General features: G+C 42.4%; 1 protein-coding gene across 3 annotated transcripts in view; it reads left to right on the plus strand.

Annotated features, from left to right (window-relative positions):
• The window catches only part of trim36 (tripartite motif containing 36), a 98,284-nt gene that overhangs the window by 33,552 nt on the left and 51,949 nt on the right, over positions 1-12,783 (plus strand). For all 3 annotated transcript variants that reach the window (XM_078396327.1, XM_078396328.1, XM_078396329.1), the window contains 2 exons: positions 871-1,017; positions 1,370-1,465. In XM_078396327.1, coding sequence (XP_078252453.1) covers positions 871-1,017; positions 1,370-1,465 — 243 coding nt within the window. The remainder of the gene's footprint in view (positions 1-870; positions 1,018-1,369; positions 1,466-12,783) is intronic.

Genomic DNA, 12,783 nt, shown 5'->3' on the forward strand with positions numbered 1-12,783 from the left:
GAGCATGCTCAGTCGAGATACCGAACTCGCTTATAATGATGTACTTACTTAAGCCATATTTGTCAACGGCGGGTGCACTGAGGTCCAAATGTTCCTGCTTAGATATTTATGATGGAGGAAGGGAATTGTTGTAGTATACTGAACAACAACAAATTTCTGAATGTTACCACTTAGAAACATAGAAACATAGAAAATAGGTGCAGGAGGAGGCCATTCAGCCCTTCGAGCCAGCACCGCCATTCATTGTGATCATGGCTGATCATCCACAATCAATAATCAATGCCTGCCTTCTCCCCATATCCCTTGATTCCACTAGCCCCTAGATCTCTATCTAACTCTCTCTTAAATCCATCCAGTGATTTGGCTTCCACTGCCCTCTGTGGCAGAGAATTCCACAAATTCATAACTCTCTGGGTGAAAAAGTTTTTTCTCACCTCAGTTTTAAATGGCCTCCCCTTTATTCTAAGACTGTGGCCCCTGGTTCTGGAGTCGCCCAACATTGGGAACATTTTTCCTGCATCTAGCTTGTCCAGTCCTTTTATAATTTTATATGTTTCTATAATAAGATCCCCTCTCATCCTTGTAAACTCCAGTGAATACAAGCCTAAGGGGCTTGTATACATTTCTAGGGGATCTCGCTCTTTGAACAGTTTGGTAAAGAAATTGATGAAAATTTCTGTGCGTGTTGGCGCGGTGTGAAATGTGCAACATGATTTTGGAATGCCAATCGTTTTAATGTCTCTTTATTCCTTCCCCTACTTTCCCATCACCCTACAACTCCACTCCTTCATTCTCACCTACCCCGATTCTTCTCTTCCCCCTTTCCCTCTAACCCCAATGTTCCCACTCCCCCCTACAAAATGCCACCAGGTTTTGATGTGTCCTGAGCATGAAATGGAAAAAGTGACCATGTACTGCGAGGTGTGTAAGAGGCCCGTGTGTCACCTCTGTAAGCTTGGCGGATCACATGCGAACCACAAAGTCACTTCTATGAGTAGTGCCTACAAAATACTCAAGGTACGTTATGTTAAAACATAAGTGCTAGTGACTACTTTCATTTTCAAAGATGTTCATTATGTTCTCAAATATCAGGACATCAAAATACTCCAGTATATCCCTCCCCCACTAGTCTTGTACACAGTTGATTCTTAAATTCTTAATGACCAGTGTATCAGTGACTTGCCTGTTTCCCAGCCTCACTCATTCTCTGTTTATTCGTTTACATAGATTTGGTTTCATTAATTTTCAGATTTATTCACTGCTTTGTTTATGTGTAAAGTGTGATATTGAGGATCTGTTGACAGCTGGTGAGGTTTGAATGGTGTTCTCTGGTTTCATCCTACAATACGTTTTGTTGTTATGCCAACAGGAGAAGCTGTCTAAGAGTATCGGTTACCTCATCAGCAAAGAGGACCAAGTGAAAACTCAGATCTTTCAACTGGAACACATGATTGACCAGACAGAGGTAGGAATGGCAGTTATTCACAGTCTGTGATTAGCTATAATACAATGCATAGCAATATAAGAAGGAGGTTTTGTTTTTCTCTGGAATTATTCCAGTTGGAAAATTAATGTACCCAAACTATTGACCAAAGATTGCAATTGATTGGCATGCCCCAATGCATTAAAAGACTTGGCTGAAACATTTGCAATTGTTTTCATCCAGAAGTACTGAATAGATAAGATGCCCACTATCACAGAGTCAGTCTTCAGCCAATTCCGGTATACATGTATCAAGATGTAGCAGAGATTAAGGGATACACCAATGACTGTGGGACAGTCAACATTCCAAATGTAGTATCAAAGATGTACACTCTGGAATAAGCTGTGTCTCTCGCCAAACTGTTTCACTACATTTATTCTGGTAATGACCCATTAATGTGGAAAATTACTCAGATATGTCTTGTTCACAAAAAAAGTAGGACAAATCCAATCTGGCTAATTACCATCTAATTCTCCACTTAATGACCAAAAAAGTGAGGGTAAACTGACCAGCAGAGTTATTTAAATGGCACTTACTTACCAGTAACCTACTGACCAATGCCAAGTTTAGGTTTTGCCAGGAACATTCAAAATTTAGTTCAAATATGGATCAATGAGCTGAATTCCAGAGATAAGATGAGTGTGAAGAGCTCTTGATATCAAGGTATGACATCAAGGTGTTGGGAAAACTGGTCTATGGACATCAAAGGAAAGAATTACAATGGTGAGAGTCACCCCAAAGGAAGATGGTTGTGGTTGTCAGAGATTCTAGCCTCAGAGCATCATGGCAGTGTCCTAGGCCCAAAAATCTCCAGGCACTTCATCAATGATCTTCCTTACATCTTCAGGACAGAATTGTGGTGGGTTTGCTGTTGGTTGCACTCTCGTCCAACAGGCAGACTAGCCTTGCCACTGTTGACTGCATCTACATTTCATGCTGCCTTAGAAAAGCAACCAACATAATCAAAGACTCGTCCCACTCTGGTCATTCCTCTTCTCTCATCTCCCATGCCACAGAAGGCACAGAAGTTTGAAAGTGCACACCACCAGGCTCAGGAACAGCTTTTTTCCCTCCGTTATCCGGCTTCTGAATGGTCCTTCCATAAGCTAGGGTACTGTTCGATTCACTTCTACCCCATTGAGGACATTGCACTTTGTCTAAGGAACAGCACGGTGATGCAGCGGTAGAGTTGCTGCCTTACAGTGCTGGGGACCTGGGTTCGATCCTGACTATGGGTACTGTCTGGACAGAGTTTATACGTCCACCTTGTGACCTACGTGGGTTTTCTCTGGGAGTTCTGGTTTCCTCCCACACTCCAAAGACCTACAGATTTGCAGGTTAATTGGCTTCGGTAAACTTGTGAATTGTCCCTAGTGGGTGTAGGATAGTGTTAGTGTGCAGGGATCACTGGTCGGCGCGGACTCATTAGGCCGAATGGCCTGTTTCCATGCTGTATCGCTAAATCTAAAAACTAAATTAAAAAACTGATGCGTTTCAATGCGCTACAATGTTGAGAACTATATTCTGCACTCTGTATCGTCCCTGTGGCTCTATCTCATTTTAATTTGTTTGAACTATTTGTATCTATGTACAGTATATCTGATCAATCTGGATAGCATGCAAAACCAACTTTTCACTGTACCTTAGTGCATGTGATATTAACATGCCTGCATGCAACAAGACTTAAACAACAATCAAGCATAGGCTGACATCGTACAACTAACACGCACACCACCAAAGTGCCAGCCAATTAACTTTTCCAGCAAGAGAGTGTCAAACTACTTACCCTTGGCATCCGATGGCATTACCAATGTCAAATCCCCACCATTGATAGGGCACCTGCTCAACATTGTCTGGAAACTCAACTGGGCCAAGCTCACAATTACTGTGCACCACGTGGGCAGATCAGAGCCTAAGTATCCTGTGGGAAATGAATCACCTTCTGACAACCCCTCCAAGCTTTCTCCCCCACCCCCTGTTACAATCACTCTGAAGGAGGATCCCTATCTGCAACATAACCTCTCCAGAGATGCTGCCTAACCTGCTGAGTTACTCCAGCATTTTATGTATTTTTCTGTAACCCAGCATTTGCAGTTGCTTGTGTTTGTAGAATATAGCGTTACAGTTATGAGAAAGTGCAGATATAAAAAGTGCAAGTGCCACAATGAGGTTGATTGAAAGATCAGGAATATATCTTTGGTATGTGAGAAGTATGTGAGGAGCAAAGAGGTCCTTCGGCAGTTGTACAGAGCCGTGGTGAGACCGACCGCACCTGGAGTATTGTGTGCAGCTTGGTCTCCTAATTTGAGGAAGGACATTTTTGCTATTGAGGAAGTGCAGCGTAGGTTCACGAGGTTAATTCCTGGGATGGCGGGACAGTCATATGATGAAAGAATGGAACGACTGGGCTTGTATTCACTGGAATTTAGAAGGATGAGAAGGGATCTTATAGAAACATATAAAATTCTTAAGGGATTTGACAAGCTAGATGCAGGAAACATGTTCCTGATGTTGGGGGAGTCCAGAACCAGGGGCCACAGTTTAAGAATAAGGGGTAGGCCATTTACAACTGAGATGAGGAAAAGCTTTTCCACCCAGAGAGTTGTGAATTTGGGGAATTCCCTGCCTGAGAAGGCCGTGGAGGCTGATTCACTGGATGCATTCAAAAGAGAGTTGGATAGAGCTCTTGGGGCTAGAGGAATGAAGGGGTATGGGGAGAAGACAGGAACGGGGTACTGATTGTGGATGATCAGCCATGATCACATCGAATGGTGGTGCTGGCTCGAAGAGCCGAATGGCCTACTTCTGCACCTATTTTCTATGTTTCTATGTAAGTCAAATCAAGTAACAGCAGGGAAGAATCTGTTCTTGAATCTGGTGGTGTGTGCTCTCAGGGTTTTGTATCTTCTGCCCGATGGGAGGGGGAGTAGAGGGAATGACTGGGGTATGAATGGTCTTTGATTATGTTGGCTGCTTTTCTGAGGCAGTGTGAAATGTAGATGGTGTCAATGGGTGAGAGTTTGGTTTGTGTGATGAACTTGTTTGTGCTCACGACTCTCTGCAGTGCCGTGCAGTCTTGGGCAGAGCCATTGCCATACCAATCTATCATGCATCCTGTTAGGATGCTTTTATGGTGCATCTGTAGAAATTGGTAAGTCATTTGGGACATCAATTTTCCTCAGTTTTCTGAGGACAGAGGCTTTGGAGTGTTTTCTGGGCTGTATTGACAATATAGTTGAACCAGATGATAACCCGTCTTTTGTGGGAGCCTCAGCCAAATTTACAACCAAGCCTCGTTACTGACAACCAAAATGTGATGGAGATTGGTGTGGAACAGCTATGTGGTACTTAAAACGGAGCAGCATGGTGGCTGGCATGAGCTCTGGAGTGATCCATGGCATCAGAAACCCATTGAATGCTTGGTTACTCACAATTAATATGGAGAGGGTGGGGGTAGTTTGATGTGCATTCAGGCCAGCTGAAGGTCATGGAAATCTGTCGGACAATAACCAATGTACACATCAGCCCAATTGAAATCCCCACAGCTTGAACCAGGAGGCCCAGCCACCAGCATTCTGCTTCCAGGAAAATAGCTGATGGGCCTGGTGAGTCATCAGGTTAGCCTATTCAATCTTGCCTCTTTCGGACAGCTATCAGTCGCAATTACCTTTGGTCAGGTTAGGGTGAACACAAAATGGGTTAGTTCCACTTTTCCACTGGGAGATAGAAGTTAAATTGAGCCCGTTTCTCCTTTGACAACTAATTCTGGCAGTATCATTATCCTCAATATCGCAATATCATTATCCTCTGCCCTCAGAAATAAAGCTTTGTCCAAATTCAAATCTAAAATTACATTTGATTTTTGAAATCTACCCAACAGTAGGAAACTGCCTGTGGAAATACTAATCTGGTTTCTGAAGCACCAAGGGTTACATTTACTAAATATATGTCGTACACCATGATGTTTGGAATGATTATTTTATACCCAATTTGAATACTTTCTTAAAGTTCCATAGAATTCCTTGCAGGGTAACGAGGAGTATTTATGAAGTGGAAAAGGAATAAATGGGCCTGTTGTGCAATGTGTTTTTCTTCCATGTAATGGAGCCAACTGGAAAAATGAAGACGGGTTTCTTTGCCGGCTGGGGTGGGGGAGTGCGGATGGAGAGATCAGTTCAGACACAAGCTTTCTTGTTAGATTTAGTAATAAATCCTAAAGTTGGAAAGTGTCCTTAATGTTTTGTGGCTTAATACAGGTTTGGAGTTAACGCGAGTTAGCTACACTATTCATCATGTTCTCAATGATTAGTGAGTCAAATTAGAAACGATCGTTTCTAATGTTTTGTCCTGATGTTCCTCCCTTTGGTTTGTACACATCTACTGCTGTGTTAGTTTAAATTATTATTTCATGGTATGTGGGTGTTGCTGGCAATACCAGCAGTTGTTCTTCAAACTCAATTGCCCCCGAATGAAAGAGGCAGCTGAAAGTCAGTCACATTGGTGGATCTGGCCAGGCCAAATACTGTCATTAGATTCCAATCCTTGAAGGACATTAGTGTGAACCAGGTTGGTTTTCCACAGATATCAGTATTTTCAGGGTTACCACGAATGGTGGATTTCTGTAACTTGCACATAAATTTAAATTTAATGCAAGTTTTATTTTTAGAAATAATGATCTCACCCAAAGCACTGATATAGATTATGAACAAATAATAATAATAATAATGCATTATATTTATATAGCGCTTTTCATATACTCAAAGACGCTTTACAGGGATTTAAAGAACATAGGGAAGTGAATAAATAGATAAATAAGTAAACGAACAGAGAAAGGAGACAGAAGGTGAGGTGACCTTCAGTGGTTGAAGGCAGTACTGAACAGGTGAGACTTCAGTGATGTTTTGAATGTGGTGAGTGAGGAGGAGTCTCTGATGGTTTGGGGTAGTGAGTTCCATAGGGTGGGAGCAGCGATGGAGAAAGCCCTGTCCCCCCAGGATCTGAGTTTGGTCCGGATGGGGGGGGATAGGAGATTGGCAGCAGCAGAGCGGAGGGTGCAGGTGGGAGTGAGCAAATGAGTCCCCAGCGCTGATACCTGTGACACACGACTCCTCACAGCTTCCTAACTCTAAAATAATTTATATTCTTACTGGTAGACAGTAAGAATAAAAATGTATTCTTACTGTCTATTTTCAGTTCATTAAACATTTCTCAAGCCACTCCAGCATTACTCCCAATGCCATATGCTCGAAGTTTGCTTAATCTTTTCCTGCGTGCACCTTTCTGAAGGCATCCTGAAAGTCCATCAACTAGTTACTCTCATCTGCCTATTACATTCTCAAACAAGTCCAATGGGTATTCCAATCATGAATCTACATTGGCATTCCACAATTCTTTTATAATTTTCCTTTGGTCTGTTGACACATCAGTAAAAATGAGTTTCAGTATTCTCTCTTAATACTGAAAATGAGTTTCAGTATTATCATATATATCATATCATATCATATATATACAGCCGGAAACAGGCCTTTTCGGCCCTCCAAGTCCGTGCCGCCCAGTGATCCCCGTACATTAACACTATCCTACACCCACTAAGGACAATTTTTACATTTACCCAGCCAATTAACCTACATACCTGTACGTCTTTGGAGTGTGGGAGGAAACCGAAGATCTCGGAGAAAACCCACACAGGTCACGGGGAGAACGTACAAACTCCTTACAGTGCAGCACCCTTAGTCAGGATCGAATTCTCTCTTAATACTGAAAATGAGTTTCAGTATTCTGTCTGTAGTCCATTGTTTCCTCTCAGCCCTTAGTTAAATTGTGGGATTATATCAGCTATCTTCCAATCTGTGGAAACTATTTTAGAATCACGAGGAATTTGAAGATGACAAGTCGTGTTTTCATTATTTTCAGACCTATCTCCCCGAAAATCCTGTATGTAGGTTACCTGATCCCAGGGGTGTATCTGCTCTTCAGTTTTGTTAATTTCTCCAATGCTAGGTTTGTTGTCCACAAATACTGACCTTTCCGCCCTGGGGCTCCTCCATTGCCAGAGCGAGGCCATACACAAATTGGAGAAACTGCACTGCATTTTCACTCGGGAGCTTACAACCCAGTGGTACAAACATTGATAGACATAAAAAGCTGGAGTAGCTCAGTGGCTCAGACAGCATCTCTGGAGAAAAGGAATAGGTGATGTTTCAGGTCATAATTGAATTCTCTAATTTTAAGTAACTTCTACTTACACGCCCCTCCCTTCCCCCCTTGCCCCCTTCCACTACCCTAGTCATTTAACCAGTTCCACAGTTCACCACATTCCCTCTTGAGATTACACCTTCCCTGGCCAACAACGGGCCTGCCTCGGCTCCATCCTGCCCGAGGTCATTTGTTCCTGGCCCTTATTAGACCTGGTCTTTTCTCACCTCCAGCTCTTTAGCTCCCCCCCCCCCCCCACCCCCTACTTTCAGTCTGAAGAAAGAGTCCTGCCCCAAAACGCCATCTGTCCTTTTCCTCTAGAGATGCTGCCTGACCCGCTGAGTTACGACAGCACTTTGTGTCTATCTTGATATAAACCATCATTTGTAGTTCCTTATTTCTACAGCCAGTTTACTAGTTGATTTGAAAACATAGTGACCTCAAAAACTCCCATGTGTAAGAAGGAACTGCAGATGCTGGTTTAAACCGAAGATGGACACAAAAGCTGGAGTAACAGGGGGACAGGCATCATCTCTGGAGAGAAGGAATGGATGACATTTTGGGTCATTGAAGAAGGGTCTTCACCCGAAATGTCCCCATTCCTTCTCTCCAGAGATGCTGCCTGTCCCACTGAGTTACTCCAGGTTTTTGTGTCTACCTTCACAAACTCTCTTCTTGTAAATTCATCTTGTACACAAATACTCTTAATTTAAATGTATTCAACATAAACATTAACTTGGACCTGTTGGGACAAATCGTCTGGTTTTGCAATTTATATAAATTTGATGCAATAATGTGTAGAAATCTTCAATCTTTCAAGGTTTGGACGTGCTCTATTTTGGATTCACAAGACAGCTGTTTCTTGTGTCTACCCAAAATTCCAACTGAACTTTGAATAATTATGCAAATAGCTGGCCCACAACATTTGAGTAGGTTTTGCATCTTATATACCTATCACAATTCACAGCATGTATTTTTAGAATAGACTCCATGATGTTTTAGGAATTGCCCTGGACCTTTTTCATACTAACTTTGCAAACAAGTGCATAGAAAGTGCCGACTTTTTCAATAAAACGTGCCGACTAAAATACACATATCTTTCCAGTCCATGGGAGGGTTGCAAGAGAAGTAACATCATTCTGCACATCTGAACTTGCATTAGGATAAATCGCAGCAGGACCTGATTGTGCACGTTTTGCTCTTTTATGTGTACTGTGTATCTTCTACTCGTGATAGCCCTTCCAAAATACATTGCCTCAGACATTTCAGAAATTCCATCTGCCACTGCTCTGTGGATCTTATCGTTAATCAATATTATTATGCAAACCAAGGCTTCTCTCGTCACAATCAACGACACCACCAATTTTCATGTAATCTGTAAATTTACTAGTTGCACCTTTTATATTCACATCTAAATTGTTCATGTTTATATCAAACATTAAGAGTACCAGCGCTGATCCTTGTGATACACCACTAGTCACTGGCTTCCAATCACAAAGACAGCTTTCAACCATCATTCTCTGCCTCCTATTACTAAACTAATTGTGAATGTAATTTGTCAACGTGCCTTGAATCCCATGGGTTCTAACCCTTTGGACTAATATTCTACGTAGAACAATGATACCATCAATCTATTGCTGGCAATTTCAGGTGATAAATTGGAGACAAGGAACAAATATGATAGTCATTAGATTATTGAGAAGCAATGTTCATGGTCTTACAATTACCATTGACAATATGATGATTGCAAGATGGTAATTAGCAGGTTTATTTCTTGAGAGACATGCTGGCGAAGGGGCCGGTCAAATCTCATGAAAGAACAGTTGCAATTTAGATAGGAGCTTGGAGATTAACTATTCAATTTCTTTGTGTTTGATCAGAGTCTGCTAACGTATCAGAGGCTGTGGGATGGCTACATAAAAAGATCTTGCCTAACATTTTATGAACATTGTTCTGAAGTAATATTATATTTGTAGGTAATCTTTGAGCAGCAAAATAAATAATTATAAAAGCTGTAAAAGGTTTTGTTGAACGGATGGGGTAAATGGTTTTGGTGGATAAGTTGTCTTCTGCTTGATTGGCTTCCCATGAAGACTATTCCCACAGAATACTTTCATAGCATGATGTTGTTGTGGGAATTACAGAGACATGGCTGCAAGAGGACCAGGGCTGGGAACTGAATATTCAGGGGTATACGTCCTATCGAAAAGACAGACAGGTGGGCAGAGGGGGTGGGGTAGCTCTGTTGGTGAGGAATGAAATTCAGTCCCTTGTGAGGAATGACATAGAATCAGGAGATGTAGAGTCAGTTTGGATAGAACTGAGGAATTGTAAGGGTAAAAAGACCCAAATGGGAGTTATCTACAGGCCCCCAAACAATAGCCTGGATATAGGGTGCAAGTTGAATCAAGAGTTAAAATTGGCATGTCACAAAGGTAATGCTACGGTGGTTGTGAGTGATTTCAACATGCAGGTAGACTGGGAAAATTAGGTTGGTACTGGACCCCAAGAAAGGGAGTTTGTGGAAAGCCTCCGAGATGGATTCTTAGTGCAGCTTGTACTGGAGCCTACCAGGGAGAAGGCAATTCTGGATTTAGTGTTGTGTAATGAACCAGATTTGATAAGGAAACTCAAGGTAAAGGAGCCATTAGGAGGTAGTGATCATAATATGATAAGTTTTAATCTACAATTTGAGAGGTAGAAGGGAAAATCGGAAGTATCAGTATTACAGTTGTGCAAAGGGGACTATGGAGGCATGAGGGGGGAGCAGTCCAAAGTTGACTAGAAAGAGACCCGAGCAGGGATGACAGTGGAAGAACAATGGCAGGTATTTCTGGGAATAATACAGATGGTGCAGGATCAGTTCCAAAGAGGAAGAAAGATTCTAAGGGGAGTTAGAGGCAACCGTGACTGACAAGGGAAGTCAAGGACAGTATAAAAATAAAAGGGAAGAAGTATAACATGGCAAAGATGAGCGGGAAGCCAGAGGATTGGGAAACTTTTAAAGAGCAACAGAAGATGACTAAAAAGGCAATATGGGGAGAAAAGATGAGGTACGAAGGTAAGCTAGCCAAGAATATAAAGGAGGATAGTAAAAGCTTCTTTAGGTATGTGAAGAGGAACAAAATAGTTAAGACAAATGTGGGTCTCTTGAAGACAGAAACAGGTGAATTTATCATGGGGAACAAGGAAATGGCAGACGAGTTGAACAGGTACTTTGGATCTGTCTTCACTAAGGAAGACACCAACAATTTCCCAGATGTAGTAGTGGCCAGAAGACCTATGGTGACGGAGGAACTGAAGGAAATTCACATTAGGCAGGAAATGGTGTTGGGTAGACTAATGGGACTGAAGGTTGATAAATCCCCAGGGCTCGATGATCTGCATCCCAGGATACTTAAGGAAATGGCTCTAGAAATCGTGGATGCATTGGCGATCATTTTCCAATGTTCTATTGATTCAGGATCAGTTCCTGTGGATTGGAGGGTAGCTAATGTTATCCCACTTTTTAAGAAAGGAGGGAGAAAGAAAACAGGGAATTGTAGATTAGTTAGCCTGACATTGGCGGTGGGGAAGATGCTGGAGTCAATTATAAAAGATGAAATAGCGGCACATTTGGATAGTAGTAACAGGATCAGTCCGAGTCAGCATGGATTTACGAAGGGGAAATCATGCTTGACTAAACTTCTGGAATTTTTTGAGGATCTAACTAGGAAAATGGACAAGGGAGAGCCAGTGGATGTAGTGTACCTGGACTTTCAGAAAGCCTTTGATAAGGTCCCGCATAGGAGATTAGTGGGCAAAATTAGAGCACATGGCATTGGGGGTAGGGTACTGACATGGATAGAAAATTGGTTTGTAGACAGGAAACAAAGAGTAGGGATTAACGGGTTCCTTTCAGAATGGCAGGCAGTGACTAGTGGGATACCACAAGGCTCGTTGCTGGGACCGCAGCTATTTACAATATACATTAATGACTTAGATGAAGGGATTAAAAGTAACATTAGCAAATTTGCAGATGACACTAAGCTGGGTAGCAGTGTGAATTGTGAGGAGGATGCTATGAGGATGCAGGGTGACTTGGACAGGTTGTGTAAGTGGGCAGATGCCTGGCAGATGTAGTTTAATGTGGATAAATGTGAGGTTATCCAATTTGGTGGTAATAACAGGAAGGCAGATTATTATCTGAATGGTGTCAAGTTAGGAAAAGGCGATCTGGGTGTCCTTGTTCATCAGTCATTGAAAGGAAGCATGCAGGTACAGCAGGCAGTGAAGAAAGCCAATGGAATGTTGGCCTTCATAACAAGAGGAGTTGAGAAAAGGAGCAAAGAGGTCCTTCTGCAGTTGTACAGGGCCCTAGTGAGACCACACCTGGAGTATTGTGTTCATTTTTGGCCTCCAAATTTGAGGAAGAACATTCTTGCTATTGAGTGAGTGCAGCGTAGGTTCACTAGGTTAATTCCCAGAATGACGGGACTGTCGTATGTTGAAAGAATGAAGCAACTGGGCTTGTATACTCTGGAATTTAGAAGGATGAGAGGGAATCTTATTGAAACATATAAGATTATTAAGGGATTGGACACACTAGAGGCAGGAAACATGTTCCTGATGTTGGGGGAGTCCAGAACCAGGGGCCACAGTTTAAGAATAAGGGGTAGGCCATTTAGAACTGAGATGAGGAAAAATTTCTCACCCAGAGAGTTGTGAATCTGTGGGATTCTCTGTCTCAGAAGGCAGTGGAGGCCAATTCTCTGGATGCTTTTAAGAGAGAGTTAGATAGAGCTCTGAAAGATAGCAGAGTCAAGGGATATGGGGAGACAGTAGGAACGGGGTACTGATTGTGGATGATCAGCCATGATCACAGTGAATGGCGGTGCTGGCGCGAAGGGCTGAATGGCCTACTCCTGCACCTATTGTCTATTGCCTATTGAATTGTCTACTCCAGAAAGGCATGATTCCATTCTCTATCCTTTGATGTGTTTGCAATAACAATAGTTTTAATGGAGGCACAAGAAACTGTAGATTCTGGAATCCAGAGCAAAACACAGAGTGCTGGAGGATCTCAGTGGGTCAGGCAGCATCTGAGGATCGAATGGACAGGCAAT

Source organism: Rhinoraja longicauda, chromosome 3 (assembly GCF_053455715.1).
Source record: "Rhinoraja longicauda isolate Sanriku21f chromosome 3, sRhiLon1.1, whole genome shotgun sequence".
NCBI lineage: Eukaryota > Metazoa > Chordata > Chondrichthyes > Rajiformes > Arhynchobatidae > Rhinoraja > Rhinoraja longicauda.